This window comes from Scophthalmus maximus, chromosome 1 (assembly GCF_022379125.1).
Source record: "Scophthalmus maximus strain ysfricsl-2021 chromosome 1, ASM2237912v1, whole genome shotgun sequence".
In the NCBI taxonomy this organism is placed as follows: Eukaryota; Metazoa; Chordata; class Actinopteri; order Pleuronectiformes; family Scophthalmidae; genus Scophthalmus; species Scophthalmus maximus.
This window is the reverse complement of record NC_061515.1, coordinates 1,422,501-1,435,792: the sequence shown is the minus strand read 5'-3', so window position 1 is coordinate 1,435,792 and position 13,292 is coordinate 1,422,501. Positions and strand designations below refer to the sequence as shown.

At 44.4% G+C, this 13,292-nt stretch overlaps 2 protein-coding genes across 4 annotated transcripts; both read left to right on the top strand.

Annotated features, from left to right (window-relative positions):
- The first annotated feature begins 2,529 nt into the window (after positions 1-2,529).
- Positions 2,530-6,738, top strand: popdc3 (popeye domain containing 3). Of its 2 annotated transcripts, XM_047334859.1 has the most exons (4): positions 2,530-3,180; positions 3,948-4,056; positions 4,506-4,808; positions 6,702-6,738. In XM_047334859.1, exons 1-3 carry the CDS (start codon positions 2,675-2,677, stop codon positions 4,782-4,784), a joined length of 894 nt encoding a protein of 297 aa, XP_047190815.1. In that variant the 5' UTR covers positions 2,530-2,674; the 3' UTR covers positions 4,785-4,808; positions 6,702-6,738. The 2 variants fall into 2 exon arrangements, with proteins under 2 accessions (XP_047190815.1, XP_035494118.1); XM_035638225.2 differs by lacking the exon at positions 6,702-6,738 and having other exon boundaries at positions 4,506-5,761.
- Positions 6,420-12,003, top strand: bves (blood vessel epicardial substance). 2 transcript variants are annotated; one of them, XM_035638212.2, is made up of 8 exons: positions 6,420-6,585; positions 7,172-7,504; positions 8,706-8,830; positions 9,160-9,347; positions 10,090-10,198; positions 10,334-10,501; positions 10,624-10,765; positions 11,364-12,003. In XM_035638212.2, the coding sequence occupies exons 2-8, from the start codon at positions 7,279-7,281 to the stop codon at positions 11,489-11,491; spliced, it is 1,086 nt and encodes a 361-aa protein (XP_035494105.1). In that variant the 5' UTR covers positions 6,420-6,585; positions 7,172-7,278; the 3' UTR covers positions 11,492-12,003. The 2 variants fall into 2 exon arrangements, with proteins under 2 accessions (XP_035494105.1, XP_035494095.1); XM_035638202.2 differs by having other exon boundaries at positions 6,421-6,585; positions 7,224-7,504.
- Positions 12,004-13,292: the final 1,289 nt, after the last annotated feature.

Here is a 13,292-nt window from a genome sequence, read left to right as displayed (position 1 = left end):
ATAATCATGAAGACACACACACACACACACACACACACACACACACACACACACTGTCCTACTGGTGCACATAATCATGAAGACACACACACACACACACACACACACACACACACTGTCCTACTGGTGCACATAATCATGAAGACACACACACACACACACACACACACACACACACACACACACACACACACACTGTCCTACTGGTGCACATAATCATGAAGACACACACACACACACACACACACACACACACACACACACACACACACACACACACTGTCCTACTGGTGCACATAATCATGAAAACACACACACACACTCATACACACACACACACACACACACACACACACACACACACACACACACACACACACACACACACACACACACACACACACACACACACACACACACACACACACACACACACACACACACACACTGTCCAGGGTGGACATGCTCTAAAAATAGATGGTGGTGATGTGTCTGGCATGGAGATGAATCCCTGATGAATGCAACCAAACATGTGAGGAGATACACTCCTGCCCACCCGGACACACAAACTCAAAATAGCTCCAAAATTGACATTACCGGATCACCGGTTGCCCCCCGCCGTCCTGTTGCTTTCCCTTCATCATTAACCCCTCGTCTGAATAAAACTGGGCCAAACCTGGGGAGGAAGTTTCCTTCTGTCTGACACGATGTGAGAATACACCCGGGGGTTCTGTCTCCCGCTCTCCGCTGCCCTACATACACAACACGGCACCGCCCACACCCACTTCCTCCCCTCCGAGCAGTCACAGTCACCTTGACCAGGTACAAGGAGGAGGAGGAGGAGGATGAGGAGGATGAGGAGGAGGACGAGGAAGGAGGAGGAGGAGGAGGAGGAGGAGGGGGGGAGGAGGAGGAAGAGGAGGTGGAGGAGGAGGAAGAGGAGGAGGACGAGGAGGAAGAGGAGAGGGAGGAGGAGGAGGACGAGGAAGAGGAGGAGGACGAGGAAGGAGGAGGAGGATGAGGAGGATGAGGAGAGGGAGGAGGGGGAGGAGGAGGAAGAGGAGGTGGAGGAGGAGGAAGAGGAGAGGGAGGAGGGGGAGGAGGAGGAAGAGGAGGTGGAGGAGGAGGAAGAGGAGGAGGACGAAGAGGAAGAGGAGGAGGACGAGGAAGGAGGAGGAGGAGGACGAGGAAGGAGGAGGAGGAGGAGGATGAGGAGGATGAGGAGAGGGAGGAGGAGGAGGAGGAGGACGACGACGACGAACAGGAGGATGAGGAGGGGGAGGAGGAGGAGGAGGATGAAGAGGGGGAGGAGAAGGAGGAGGAGGAGGAGGAGGAGGAGGAGGAAGAGGAGGACGACGAGGAGGACGACGAACAGGAGGATGAGGAGGGGGAGGAGGAGGAGGAACAGAATGAAGAGGGGGAGGAGGAGGAGGAAGAGGAAGAGGAAGAGGAGGAGGAAGAGGAAGAGGCACTCGTATGAGCTGCTGTGGTCTCTCACTTACTGCTCATACTTTTTATTTATAATATTAATTTGCATTTTTACTATATTTTTCTACCAGACTACTGTACGTCAACGCTCACCGTGACATATTTACAGTTAGGGGAGGACCAGAGCGAGGAGGGACACTGATTTCTCTTTGAGGTGACCTGTTGTATCAAGCCACACAGAGACAGACGCATCCAATAAAGAGCGGCGCTGATCGTCAAAATAAAAAAAAGCTTTGCAATATTGCGCTCACTAACTGGACCTTTAAATATACAATATAATAAAAGGCTGATGTGAGATCATACATGCCTCGACACGCAAAGGGTCAGGAAGTTCAAATCCAGAGCCACAGATGAAATGAGTGAACATGGAAGGTCAACACGCTCAGTCGAAATTATTATAATTATTATTTTTTATAATACCAAATACTGATCAGACTCCTTAAAATTTGAGTATCTGACTAGCCATATACCATGAACAATGTTTTATATTTACGTATATGACATTTTCTTTCTTGTACTCCAGAGAGCCAACATAAAATGCACAGATGTTTGGCAGCTAATATTATTATACATATGTATTTATTAGTTTGAATGTTAAATTTGATTTGTTCACTTATGTACTAATCCAACAAATGTATCTCAACTATACAGTTCATGCATTGTCATATGATTATTTATATTATAAATATTATAGATAATAAAATATTACTAATTATGGAGAAGGGGATGGGATTCATTATACAGCATACATCTTCCCACTCCTTTTAGAATAAGTAAATTGAATAAATTAAATGTTCATTTTTGTTGAAATTATTACAAAATTATTTTTGGATGTGTTTTTTGTTTATTCTTTTTTTGTCTGCCTGCAATGTTACGATCATTTAGCTTAATTATTATTATTTATTGTTTTTTATTTGGTTTAAATTGTATTTACATTTTAAAAATAAACATTCCAATCCATCAATATGGAAATGAATGTGTGTATGAGTGTTTTTAATATAAACTTCCTGTGGTTTTATTTTGTCTACCGACGCTGTTTCCGGTCGCGTCTCCACAGTCCGCTGGTGTGACACCGGCGCGTCGCGGTGCCGGTGTGGAGGCGTCATCCTGCTTTTGCGCAAACTTACAGCTGAAACTTACGTGAACTCCGCGAACTCCTCTGCGGGTCGTTGGACGCCACCTCGACATGGAGCCTCCGGACGTCGAAGCCATGAACTTCACGGTGGCGCAGGCGGCGCCGTCGTACCCGCTGTGCGCGCAGTGGCGCGGCGGCGCGGAGGGCTCCGTGTTCCACCTGGCGCACATCCTCCTCGTGCTGGGCTTCATGGGCGGCAGCGGCTTCTACGGACTCCTCCACCTGTTCACGCTGCTCACGCTGGGCTTCTTCTGCGCCACGCTGTGGGCCTGGTCGGACGCGTGCACCACGGACTCGTTCCTGTGGAGCTTCGCGCTCTTCGGCGCGAGCCTGGCGCAGGTGGTGCACGTGGCCTACCGGCTGCGCAGCGTGTCGTTCGAGCGGGACTTCCAGGACCTGTACCAGACCATGTTCCACAAGCTCGGCGTGTCGCGCACGCAGTTCGCGAAGATCGTGGCGTGTTGTGAAGGAGACGTGCACAGCCTGGAGACCAACCACTGCTTCGCCGTCGAGGGGAAAACCGCCATCGACAAGCTGTCGGTGCTTCTGTCCGGCAGGTGACTGCATGTCGTGACCCCGTGGAACAAGGATGATTGATTGAAGTCTATTCGACTTTAATTAGCAGATTCTGTCTGAGGAGCATCTGAAAACTAAGAGTGCCAAATATCAAGGAGCCTAATTTGTAAAATAGCCTTCGACAAGCTCACACACACACGTATGTTAATATTGACAGAACCTGATGATATATCCGATATCTGCTTTTATGTTTGCCAACATGCGCTGATGTAAAACTATAACAAAACAAATAGAAATATATTTTATTATTTTATACAGCAGAATAAACGAAGCAGAAAAGATGCACATCCATGTTTACATTGTCTCCAAAAATATATGTTGACTTCATTCGTTTGGTTGCAAATGACGAGACAAGTTAAAGGATTACATAAAATGAGGCATGGATTATTGCATATTAAAAATACGTACGTTTGTTATTGTGAGTTATTGAGAAGTGACTTTTGTAAACTACCAAGATGGCTGCAGCTGATTCCTACGAGCATTTGACCAAAATTCCCTGATATTTTCAAATTTCTTCCACAAAAACACGTGAACACTGGTTCACAGACGTTGTTGAATCATCACAGACGTCACAGACGTCACAGACACGTCTCCTCTCTCACTGACTGTAGGTTTATCTCATTGCGTCCAGAGGCATTTTTGGTAAATCGAAAATGAACCGGGACACATTTGAGTGTTAGCTGCCTTCATGTAGCAGCGTTTCGCCAACGGAGAGTTAATACCAACTCTCCGTCCATTCGTCCTACAGAGTGTGCGTGACGGTAAATGGAGAGTTTCTGCATCACATCTACCCGTTCCAGTTTCTGGACTCTCCAGAGTGGGACTCTCTCAGACCAGCGGAGGAGGGCGTCTTCCAGGTTCAGTTCAACTCCTGCATGTCCCCAAAATAACAACTTCAGGCTCCTCAAATCTTCACGACCCCAACAAACTGAATCTTTTATCCTTGTGTCATTGGCCTTTGTGGATATTTTTCCCCCACAGAAACAGTTTTGACATGACATGGCATGAAAAGCATTGATGTAATTTGGAGCCTGAACAATATGTCGGATGGCTGATATATTATTGGCAGACATTGGTCCATCACAGGTTACGGCGTATGTGATGTTCGATATGAAAACTTAAAACTTCATGCAGAAAAAGATGCTTGGGGCAATTTTAGAATTGATAAATAAAAACAAAGCACAACGTTATCATCATCTTCACAAGCAGCGTACCGCATGTATATTACAAGTTAAGATCTGAGCTGGAACACCAGTTTACGTCCTTTCAGCCTCATCTCTCTGTTGAGCGTTTCTTTTCTCCTCAGGTGACCCTGCGTGCCGACAACCCCTGCCGCTACGTGGCGTGGAGGAGGAAGAAACTCTATCTGCTTTTCGCGAAGCACCGCTACATCGCCAAGATCTTTGCGCTGGTCGTGCGCAACGACATCGCGGAGAAGCTGTACTCGCTGAACGACAAGGCGTTCAGCGGGTCCAGCCACCGCTACGACCTCCGCTTACCGAGTTTCTGTCACATGCCAGGGACCGAATTAGAAAAGGCAGATGGCCTCCTGCAAGTGCCGGTGCAGGGTGGAAGGACCGCCTGAACACACACACACACACACACACACTCTGCTGCGGGCCTTTGACACTGACTCACTGTGTGTATGAATGTAATGTAAATATAGCACCAAGTTGGGGAAAGTAGGTCTTGAGTGCAGCTCATCTCATATCTGCCCCATCATTAAATCTCAATGTGCAAAGGAGGATCACTTTGTGTCGAGGGACTGTTGGACACGTCAGAACAGGGTCACATGACTGACAGACCCGTTAGATCCGTAGGCTACATTACGCCAGCGATGTCAAAAATACACACCATCCCACCAGGGGGACACTTTGAACGACACTCAATCGCCACATCACCTTGACGTATGAAACGTTTTTTGGAGGCTCCAACTCTCCAGATTGCATCTGTAAAGAATATTAGCATCAACATATAACATACTGTATAATGATGTCGACACAGAATGTCCCCCAATAACTTCAGTCTCTACCATGTTTGTGTAACGTTTTGGTTGTAATCGTTGACTGTATTTGTAAAAACGGACGTAGTCACCGAGTTAGGAAAATGACACCAATACGAAGTGTCTGACGCCTGTATTCTCTGGAACGACCAGCAGAGGGCGATTCGACTAACTTGATTTATTACATCAGTATAAATCAGATGATTGAGGAGTTTATGGTTCAGTCACTAGTTTCAAGTCTTGACTGAGGTGCTGATTCATCTCTCGGCGTCCTGATCGGAGTTTCTATGTATGTTTGTGTGTATGGAAATAGTTGTAGGCATGTGACACTTATGGTGAAATGGAATATAGTTAAAAGCAGCTACTCGTTGGATGTATCAGACGTTATGAAGTGAAATGAATAGATGTCTGCGGATGTATCCACCGTAACAGATTCTGTAATGTGCAATATTAACGGATTAGATCAGTGACTCCTCTCGATGGGACATTGTGCAAAATGTAAATAGGCGAATTGTGTCTGTTTGAATGTTGTATGTTAAAATAAATTATGCTTTATTTTACTGTGTAGATTTTTCCTGCAAACACAGACATTGGCCACAATTTGATATAGTAACTGACAATGAAATTTATAGTGTATATATATATATACAGGGTTGGGTCGTAACATGTTATCTGGATTATGTAATCAGAAATAAGTAACTATAAACAGATCAGATTACATTCGATTTTAAAAAAAATTGACTATAGTTACATTGTTATGGTTTCAAGGATTACTTTATTATATTTTGATGATCTCTAAAATCACAATTTAAAAAACTATATATATCTATATTACAACATAAATTTATGAACAGTATATTACTATGTATATTGCTCCTTCCAGGTTGCCAATTTTATTACATTTTTCTATGATTTGTAGATGATCATGTTTTTTATATTGTTGGTTCTGTAAATGCTGAATATGCTAAATGCATTTTAATTGCATTGAAAATATTTTTGGTATTGAATTTAAACCAACCCAACCCTGTGTTAATGATTAAATGTATATTTATTATTATTATTATTATTTATTAATGTATTCATATGTTATACGTTACTCACATGTCGTGTTTAGACAAATGATATCAACAAGCGCCACTGAGCTGCGCTCTGTCTCCCCCTGGCGGAGCGGCGACGCACTGCAGGCGCGCTGCTCGCCCTCTTCTTGCCTATTTTAGTCTCCTCTCTCTGAACCGTGTGGAATGTGCGACGCTCAGTGTGCAGCCCCCGACCCGACGTGAGGGAGCAGCCCGCAGTCACCAGCGCTGTCCCGGCTCCTTCACCCAGGAACCAGTCGCTCCTCCTCCGCCCGGCAGAACCGCGTCTCACCGGTCCGAAGGAGAAGGTAAGAACCGACCGCGTGTTCCTCCTCCTCGTCCCGGGACCTTGATGGAAAGTTGTACAGAGACGACTTAAAATATCTGCAGCTTCAAAGTAGGCTACAACCACGTCTATTTATAGACACACACACACACACACACACACACACACAGATACTGTTACAGTGGGAGTCTTCGTTATTTTGTGAACTGTCTCCCAGGAGCTTCATCATGTCTCAGTCTATAAGACAGGATGTGTGTGTGTGTGTGTGTGTGTGTGTGACACTGACTTCAACTGCTCTTTGCCCATACAGTGTATGTATTAATTGTAATGGTAATGTAATACAGTGTGTACTGTATATTCAGTTTTTAGACACAAAACACATTCAGATGTAAAAACGAATTCAATTAAAGTGAAGTTTATTCACAAGTCACAAAATCAAAAGTTCCTAAGTGAAGTTTCTACTCTTGATGCAGCGCAGACATCAACATCAGATAATAATAATTTAAAAAAATAAACAGGGATCTGAATCAGTTTCGGGAAGTGAAGAACGGTATCGGAACATCTCTGGCTTTAAAGAAAAAGAACTTGTCTCTGTATGTGTGTCGCAGGATGACGATGAACACGTGCGCACCTCTAACATCGTAACGTCTCTGCCAACAGCACGTCGCCGTTCCTCCGACCTTGCTCCAGTCTGGAAGGTGACCTTGCCGATAGGATGTCCTCCACCTCGGATCCGCCCCTCCTCTTCCTCACCTCACTGCCCCCCTTCCCGACGGCCACGCTCGGAGCCGAGGCCGTGTCCAATGCCACCTCGTGCCAGGAGTGGGAGCAGGCCCACCACCTCCTCTTCCATCTGGGGAACCTGTCCCTGCTGCTGGGCCTGGTCCTCCCCACCACGCTGGGCCTGCACATGATCCTGCTGCGCCTCCTGGTGATGACAGGTCGGTCCACCGTTGTTCCCCCCTGCCGATGGCATTCCACACTGTGGCTGTTAAACATCCATGCACGGCCTCTACACGTGTGTGTATCGGTAGTGAAACTGCACCGTGTGTCACAGTATTGGTTCATTGTCACCAGGAGCTCGTTGTAGATTCAGTTGAGCTCATTTTGGAAGATACGGGCCGAGCCAGATGTCTGGCCGAGGAACTAAAAGGCTGCGATGGGACAGATGAAGGGAAGGAGAGAATGGCAGATGGAAAAAAAAGCACTTCCAACATGTTTATCCTGAGAGAGTGGAGACAGGAAGCAGCAGGATTTATGGGAAACATGGTGGTTTTGACAGTTCATTTATTTATATTGGCCCTTTTTTTCTGTCTCTGGGGAAAAGAAACAGAGGGGAGAGGAGGAGTCAACTCAGAGCTGCAGTAGTGGTGTGTAAAATGATGATATATTATTATCATATCAATAAATCAGTTAATATATAAATTACTTTTGTTTTTATATTGATTAGAAATTAATACCTATTTTCAAGATGAAGTTGAATGGACTAATTTTTAGAGCGTCTCTGTTTAACTGTTACAGCTTTTCAACAGTTTTAAACAAAAAATAATAAACCCATCATCATATTCTTCACAGAATTGTGTTCCAGCTTTAGCCAGAATTGTTTGATCCAAGTGTATTCAGTTTTTATGATGCCAGTACACTTCATGTATGTTAGTGGTAAATACTTCTTACATCAAGATCAGTTTGATTTTATGCTCGTGCCTTTTTAATATGTGCATTTTATTGTAAAAACAACAGATATTGATTATCCAACAAACATTAGCACATTTTCATCAAAAGTAAGAATTATAGTAACAATTTTCTCCTCATTCACGCCTGAAAGTGACTTTTTGTTTATTTTGTTCACCTTGAAAAGTGTCAAATAATATAAACTGTATACTGTAAACCACCATAATTTAAATAATAATTATATATTTTAACTATAAATTTCACAAATGGCTCATTTTTATTTTATTGCTCATCCATATTTTAGTTTAATGCACAGCCTGCTGTATAATAAGTGAGAAGCAATAAACCAGACCTCTTCTTGAACTTGACTACACATCACACAGTGATTTATAAATGAATTTTCCACCAGACTGAAGTATTGGACTGTGAGTGTAGATGTTGAATCTTGCCGTGCGTCTTCGCCCCCGACAGGATGCGGCCTCTTCATCGCGTGGGCGACTCTGTATCGGTGCAACATGGACGTGATGGTGTGGAACGTGGTGTTTCTGGTGGTCAACTTCATGCACCTCTTCTTCCTCCTGTACAAGCGGAGGCCGGTGAGTTGTACAGCGACACGCTGCTCGTCCATATTCCAACTGTCCCTTAACGTTCTGTGTTTATTCATGAGGAGGCTCCGGGATGAGCTGTCCGTCAGTGTCTCTGGCAGGAAGCAGCGCGTCCTCCTGGGTTCGCTCCTGCTTTATGGTAATGAGATGCAGGTTTTTACCCGACCCATGGGGCCACCGGGGGGTTTGTGTAAGTGAGCGGACCAGGACTCAACGAGACAGGAGCCCTGTCCTCCTCGGTCACTGCTTCCTCCGGTCGAATGTAATTTCACAGCAGCGTCAAAGTGAGTTGTGCTCGTTGTGGCTCCGTCCCTCGTCAGATCAAGATCGACCGGGAGCTGCGGTCGGTCTACAGGCGGATGTTCCAGCCGCTCCACGTGCAGGAGGCCCTGTTCCAGAGGCTCACGGGACAGTTCTGCACCATCCAGACGCTGAAGAAGGGCCAGGCCTACGCCGCCGAGGACAAGACGTCCGTGGACGAACGCCTCAGCATTCTCCTCAAAGGAAAGTATGTTGCCGTTTGTTTGGCTGCGGGTGCGGCTCCTGTCCGGAGTCAACCCTCGTCTACATCATGTTTCATATGAGTCTCAGTGATCGAGTCATTTTGTATTGTGTTGACAAACTCATCCTGAATTCTAAGTGGACGTTTATATTTTTAATTAATTCACGGAATGAGTTACTTATTTTCTACTTATCTGCTTTTGTCTGTTTCTTATCATTGTAGAACTTTTTTTTTGTTTTCTGCTTCACAAGCTCGCTGAACATTAACAACATTAAAAATCCCAATGCTCCCAATGATTTTTAAAACATCAGTGGTGAGAAGGAGCGATGACAAAGTAAATGAACCTCTCTGTATTATGCCGATATAACATGCAGTATATTAAATTGAGAAATATTGAACAGCACAAAAACAAACGCCACATGCTAATTTAATCCCAAACATCATCAGCATTCAAACGTCCATAATATCGAGTAATATTGAGGAGCAATGAAAAACCATTGCTGTAACAATTTTCCAAAAAATCTGGATTGAGTTTGGGAATTTTGGGAGATTTGTTTCCAAATTTTGAATACAGGGTTAAGACGTTTTAAATAATAATATTCACAATGAGTTTGAGACTTTTATATTGATTCCTAACATTAATTCAAAACTATTTGGATAAAATAGTTTAGAAAATCCGCTTTGAAGACGTTGTCCTTTCCTCACATTGTAAGATCTGAGTTTTGACTTTGACATTTCTCTGTGACAGGATGAAGGTGTCATACAGAGGTCACTTCCTCCACAACATCTACACCAACGCATTCATTGATTCTCCGGAGTTCAGGTCCACTGAGATGCACAGAGGAGAGAAGTTCCAGGTACAGTAACACGAAAATATAGTGTATAAAAGAATTTAAAAAACAAAACAGTTTGTGCCGTCTTCACTTAATTGAGTTAAAAAAAAACTAATTCCTAAGTGTGATTGACTGACTGACTGTTTGGTTGATTGTCAGGTGACCATCATCGCCGAGGAGAAATGTAAGTTCATGTGTTGGTCTCGCGAGAGGCTCACCTACTTCCTGGAGTCGGACACGTTCCTCGGCGAGGTGTTCCGCTACCTCATCGGCAAAGACATCACCAACAAGCTGTACTCCCTGAACGACCCCACCCTCAGTGACAAGGTGCGTCAGAGCAGATTACAAAGTCATCGACCGTCCTCCTGTACTGTGTGATCGCTACAACAATTCACATTGATGATGATGATGATGATGATGATGATGATGATGATGATGATGCGTCTCAGGCGGTGAAGCAGATGGACCGCCAGCCCAGCCTGTGCTCTCAGATGTCGATGATGCAGATGAGGAACAGCATGGCGAGCGCCAGCGACACCGACGACGTCCTCAACCAGATCCTACGAGGAGGGTCTGCTGGATCGTCCCTCCGTAAGTCGCGAGTTTCAGCCTTAGAAGAAATGTTTTGGCACAGAACATTAACGATTAGTAGATCCACTTCATCCTCAGCCCGTATTTGTTGAACTCCAGCGACATCACTCAGTCATAATTCTCCTAAACAGAGTGAAAGCGTTTCGCGTGCATTACGAATAGAGGTATATCTTATCTTGTCTCATCTTATCTTATTAGCAGGAGAAACTCCAGGGAAAACAAATATAGTGTATCTGCGTACGGCCTGAAAGCACCTGTGGTGGAGCGTTGCTCTTCAGAGTGCAAAGAGTCCAGAAGAGCAAGTGCGTGTCCGTCCTGCAGGAGTGCGCTCCGAGTTTTTTAATGCACCAGCTACTGTACGAGTGTGGGATGGAGACGCCATCTCAACGGACTGGTTCTGCTTTTAGAGCGTCTGCTCGTCCACTCGTCCTCTGCCGAGGTCTCCGCGTACCGACGGCCTGTTCTGGTGTGACATGTGACTGTATGATGACATGTGACCGCTTCTGTTGGCTGCTGATACCCAGATCCTGCTTTCTCTCTCCCTCCATCCCCAAATGAAAACACGCTGTAGCCTTTATACTGTACTTTATGTTTTTAGAAAAATCCCCTGGCACCAAAACCTCGAAGATGATCCCCATAGACGAGGGCCTGGAGGACGACGTCTTCAAAGAGTCTGATCCCTCCGAGTCTCCCCGTCTGCACAGCACGTCCACCGAGGAAGTGTAGCGCCGCGGGCGACGACGGCTCATCATCACATGCACATTGTGCACGTCTATACAACAAGCGACTTAGAAGTTGTGTGCTTAGTCAATTAAGTCACTGTGAAAACAGAATGATGGAATCGATTTGTTTTCTGGTTAGTGTCTTCTCTCTGTGCGATATGAGCATTGATCCACTTTTATTATATTTCACTTTTCTTGTTTCAGCCATAACCTCACGACACTTTCACAACAGAACTTTTAATAGGACGATTTTCTTGAGAAAGGATCTCATCTGTGTTCTCATGTATTCTTTCAGAAACCAGTGAACTGTGTGTGTTCAGTTGAAATTTGGTGTGAAGTGTCTGTTTGCTGTTTGACGTTTTTTACACCATTAAATCTCAGAGTTGGATATTGTGACCTTGTGTGCTGTTCCAGTATTTGTTGGAGTGGAGCGCCCCCCTGTGGCTACAGTGTGTTCCATCTGTGCTCGGTTAACTCCACTGTCAGGACTTTTTAAATAAAATATTTGATCTCTTATCAGACTGGAAGACCTCTTATTTTAAACAAATTAATTTGAATTGGTTCAATAGTTGCACAGAAAAGCCTTGAGACGAAATTCATTCATCTATTTTTTGGATGTGTGAAACAAAATATCACTTCCTTGGAGAGATAATGTACATTGCGACAATTGAATTGAATTGAATTGGAAGATATTTGTCGGGAATAGTAGAAGATAAGTGTTGATGAATCACTCTTACACAGAAGCATAAAGATATAAATTTATTTTTTATGTAAACAACTTTTCATTTTACTTTTGACAGTAACATTATGACAACACAGCAGAGTAATTCAGTATGATGGACTCTTGCAGTGAGCGAGTGTTGAGTATTAATATCATTATTATGACTTTCTGAGATATCTAATTGGATGATCAAGAAGCAGCAATAGCATTTCTTTAAAGATCATTACTCCAAATAAATTACATCTGTTATATATATGGAAAACTTTGCATTATTGTGCATTTGAATCTGTTTTAATTGCGCAACATTAGCAAGTTTGGTCATGTCGGGCTGCAACGGATGAGTTCAGCTCAAGCTTCACCTTTTGAATAATAAAATGTACACATCACGTTGAATTACATGATTCCTACTGTTCTTTATTTCATGTGTTTTCATGAAGAACCGGACTCAGAACCGGCAAACATGCGACCGGTTGGGGAGAGAAGAGGTGGTTGGAAAGAAGAGAGGACGAGACAGAAGAAGAGAGAGACCAGGAGCAGTTGTGTAACTGTTGTTTTAACTCTGTCAGACTGATTCTTATGATGACAGTTGTGATCTATTGGGATACTACAGTACAACGAGCTCTTTCAGATATGATGGAGCTTGATCATTAAGGGCTTTTGTGTGTGAGGAGCATGATTTGTTTTACGACTTGTGCATTGGTTTTGTGACTTTTCTAGTCGTTTTTGCAATCTGTTGGAGACTTCTGGGCCACCGTGGATACATTAAGATCCAACAGTCTGAGATCACCCAACCAGCATGTCCATGTGGGGACCATATGGGGGTTAAGTTTGGGCTGCGAATATGGTGGCCCCCACATGTTTGCCCATGTGGGTTTCAAGTGGGATCTAACTGGGTTTTAGTTGGGCAATTTATATGAGACCCATGTGGGTCCCACCTGTGTGCCTTGAAGAGGAATCTGACTGGGCCTTAGGTGGGACCTATCTGGGCTGTATTATGGGTTCCAAGTGGGTTTGTGCATGGGTTCCACGGTGGCCCAATTTGTGGTTGTCCATGTGGGCTTCAAGTGGGATCGAACTGGGTTAT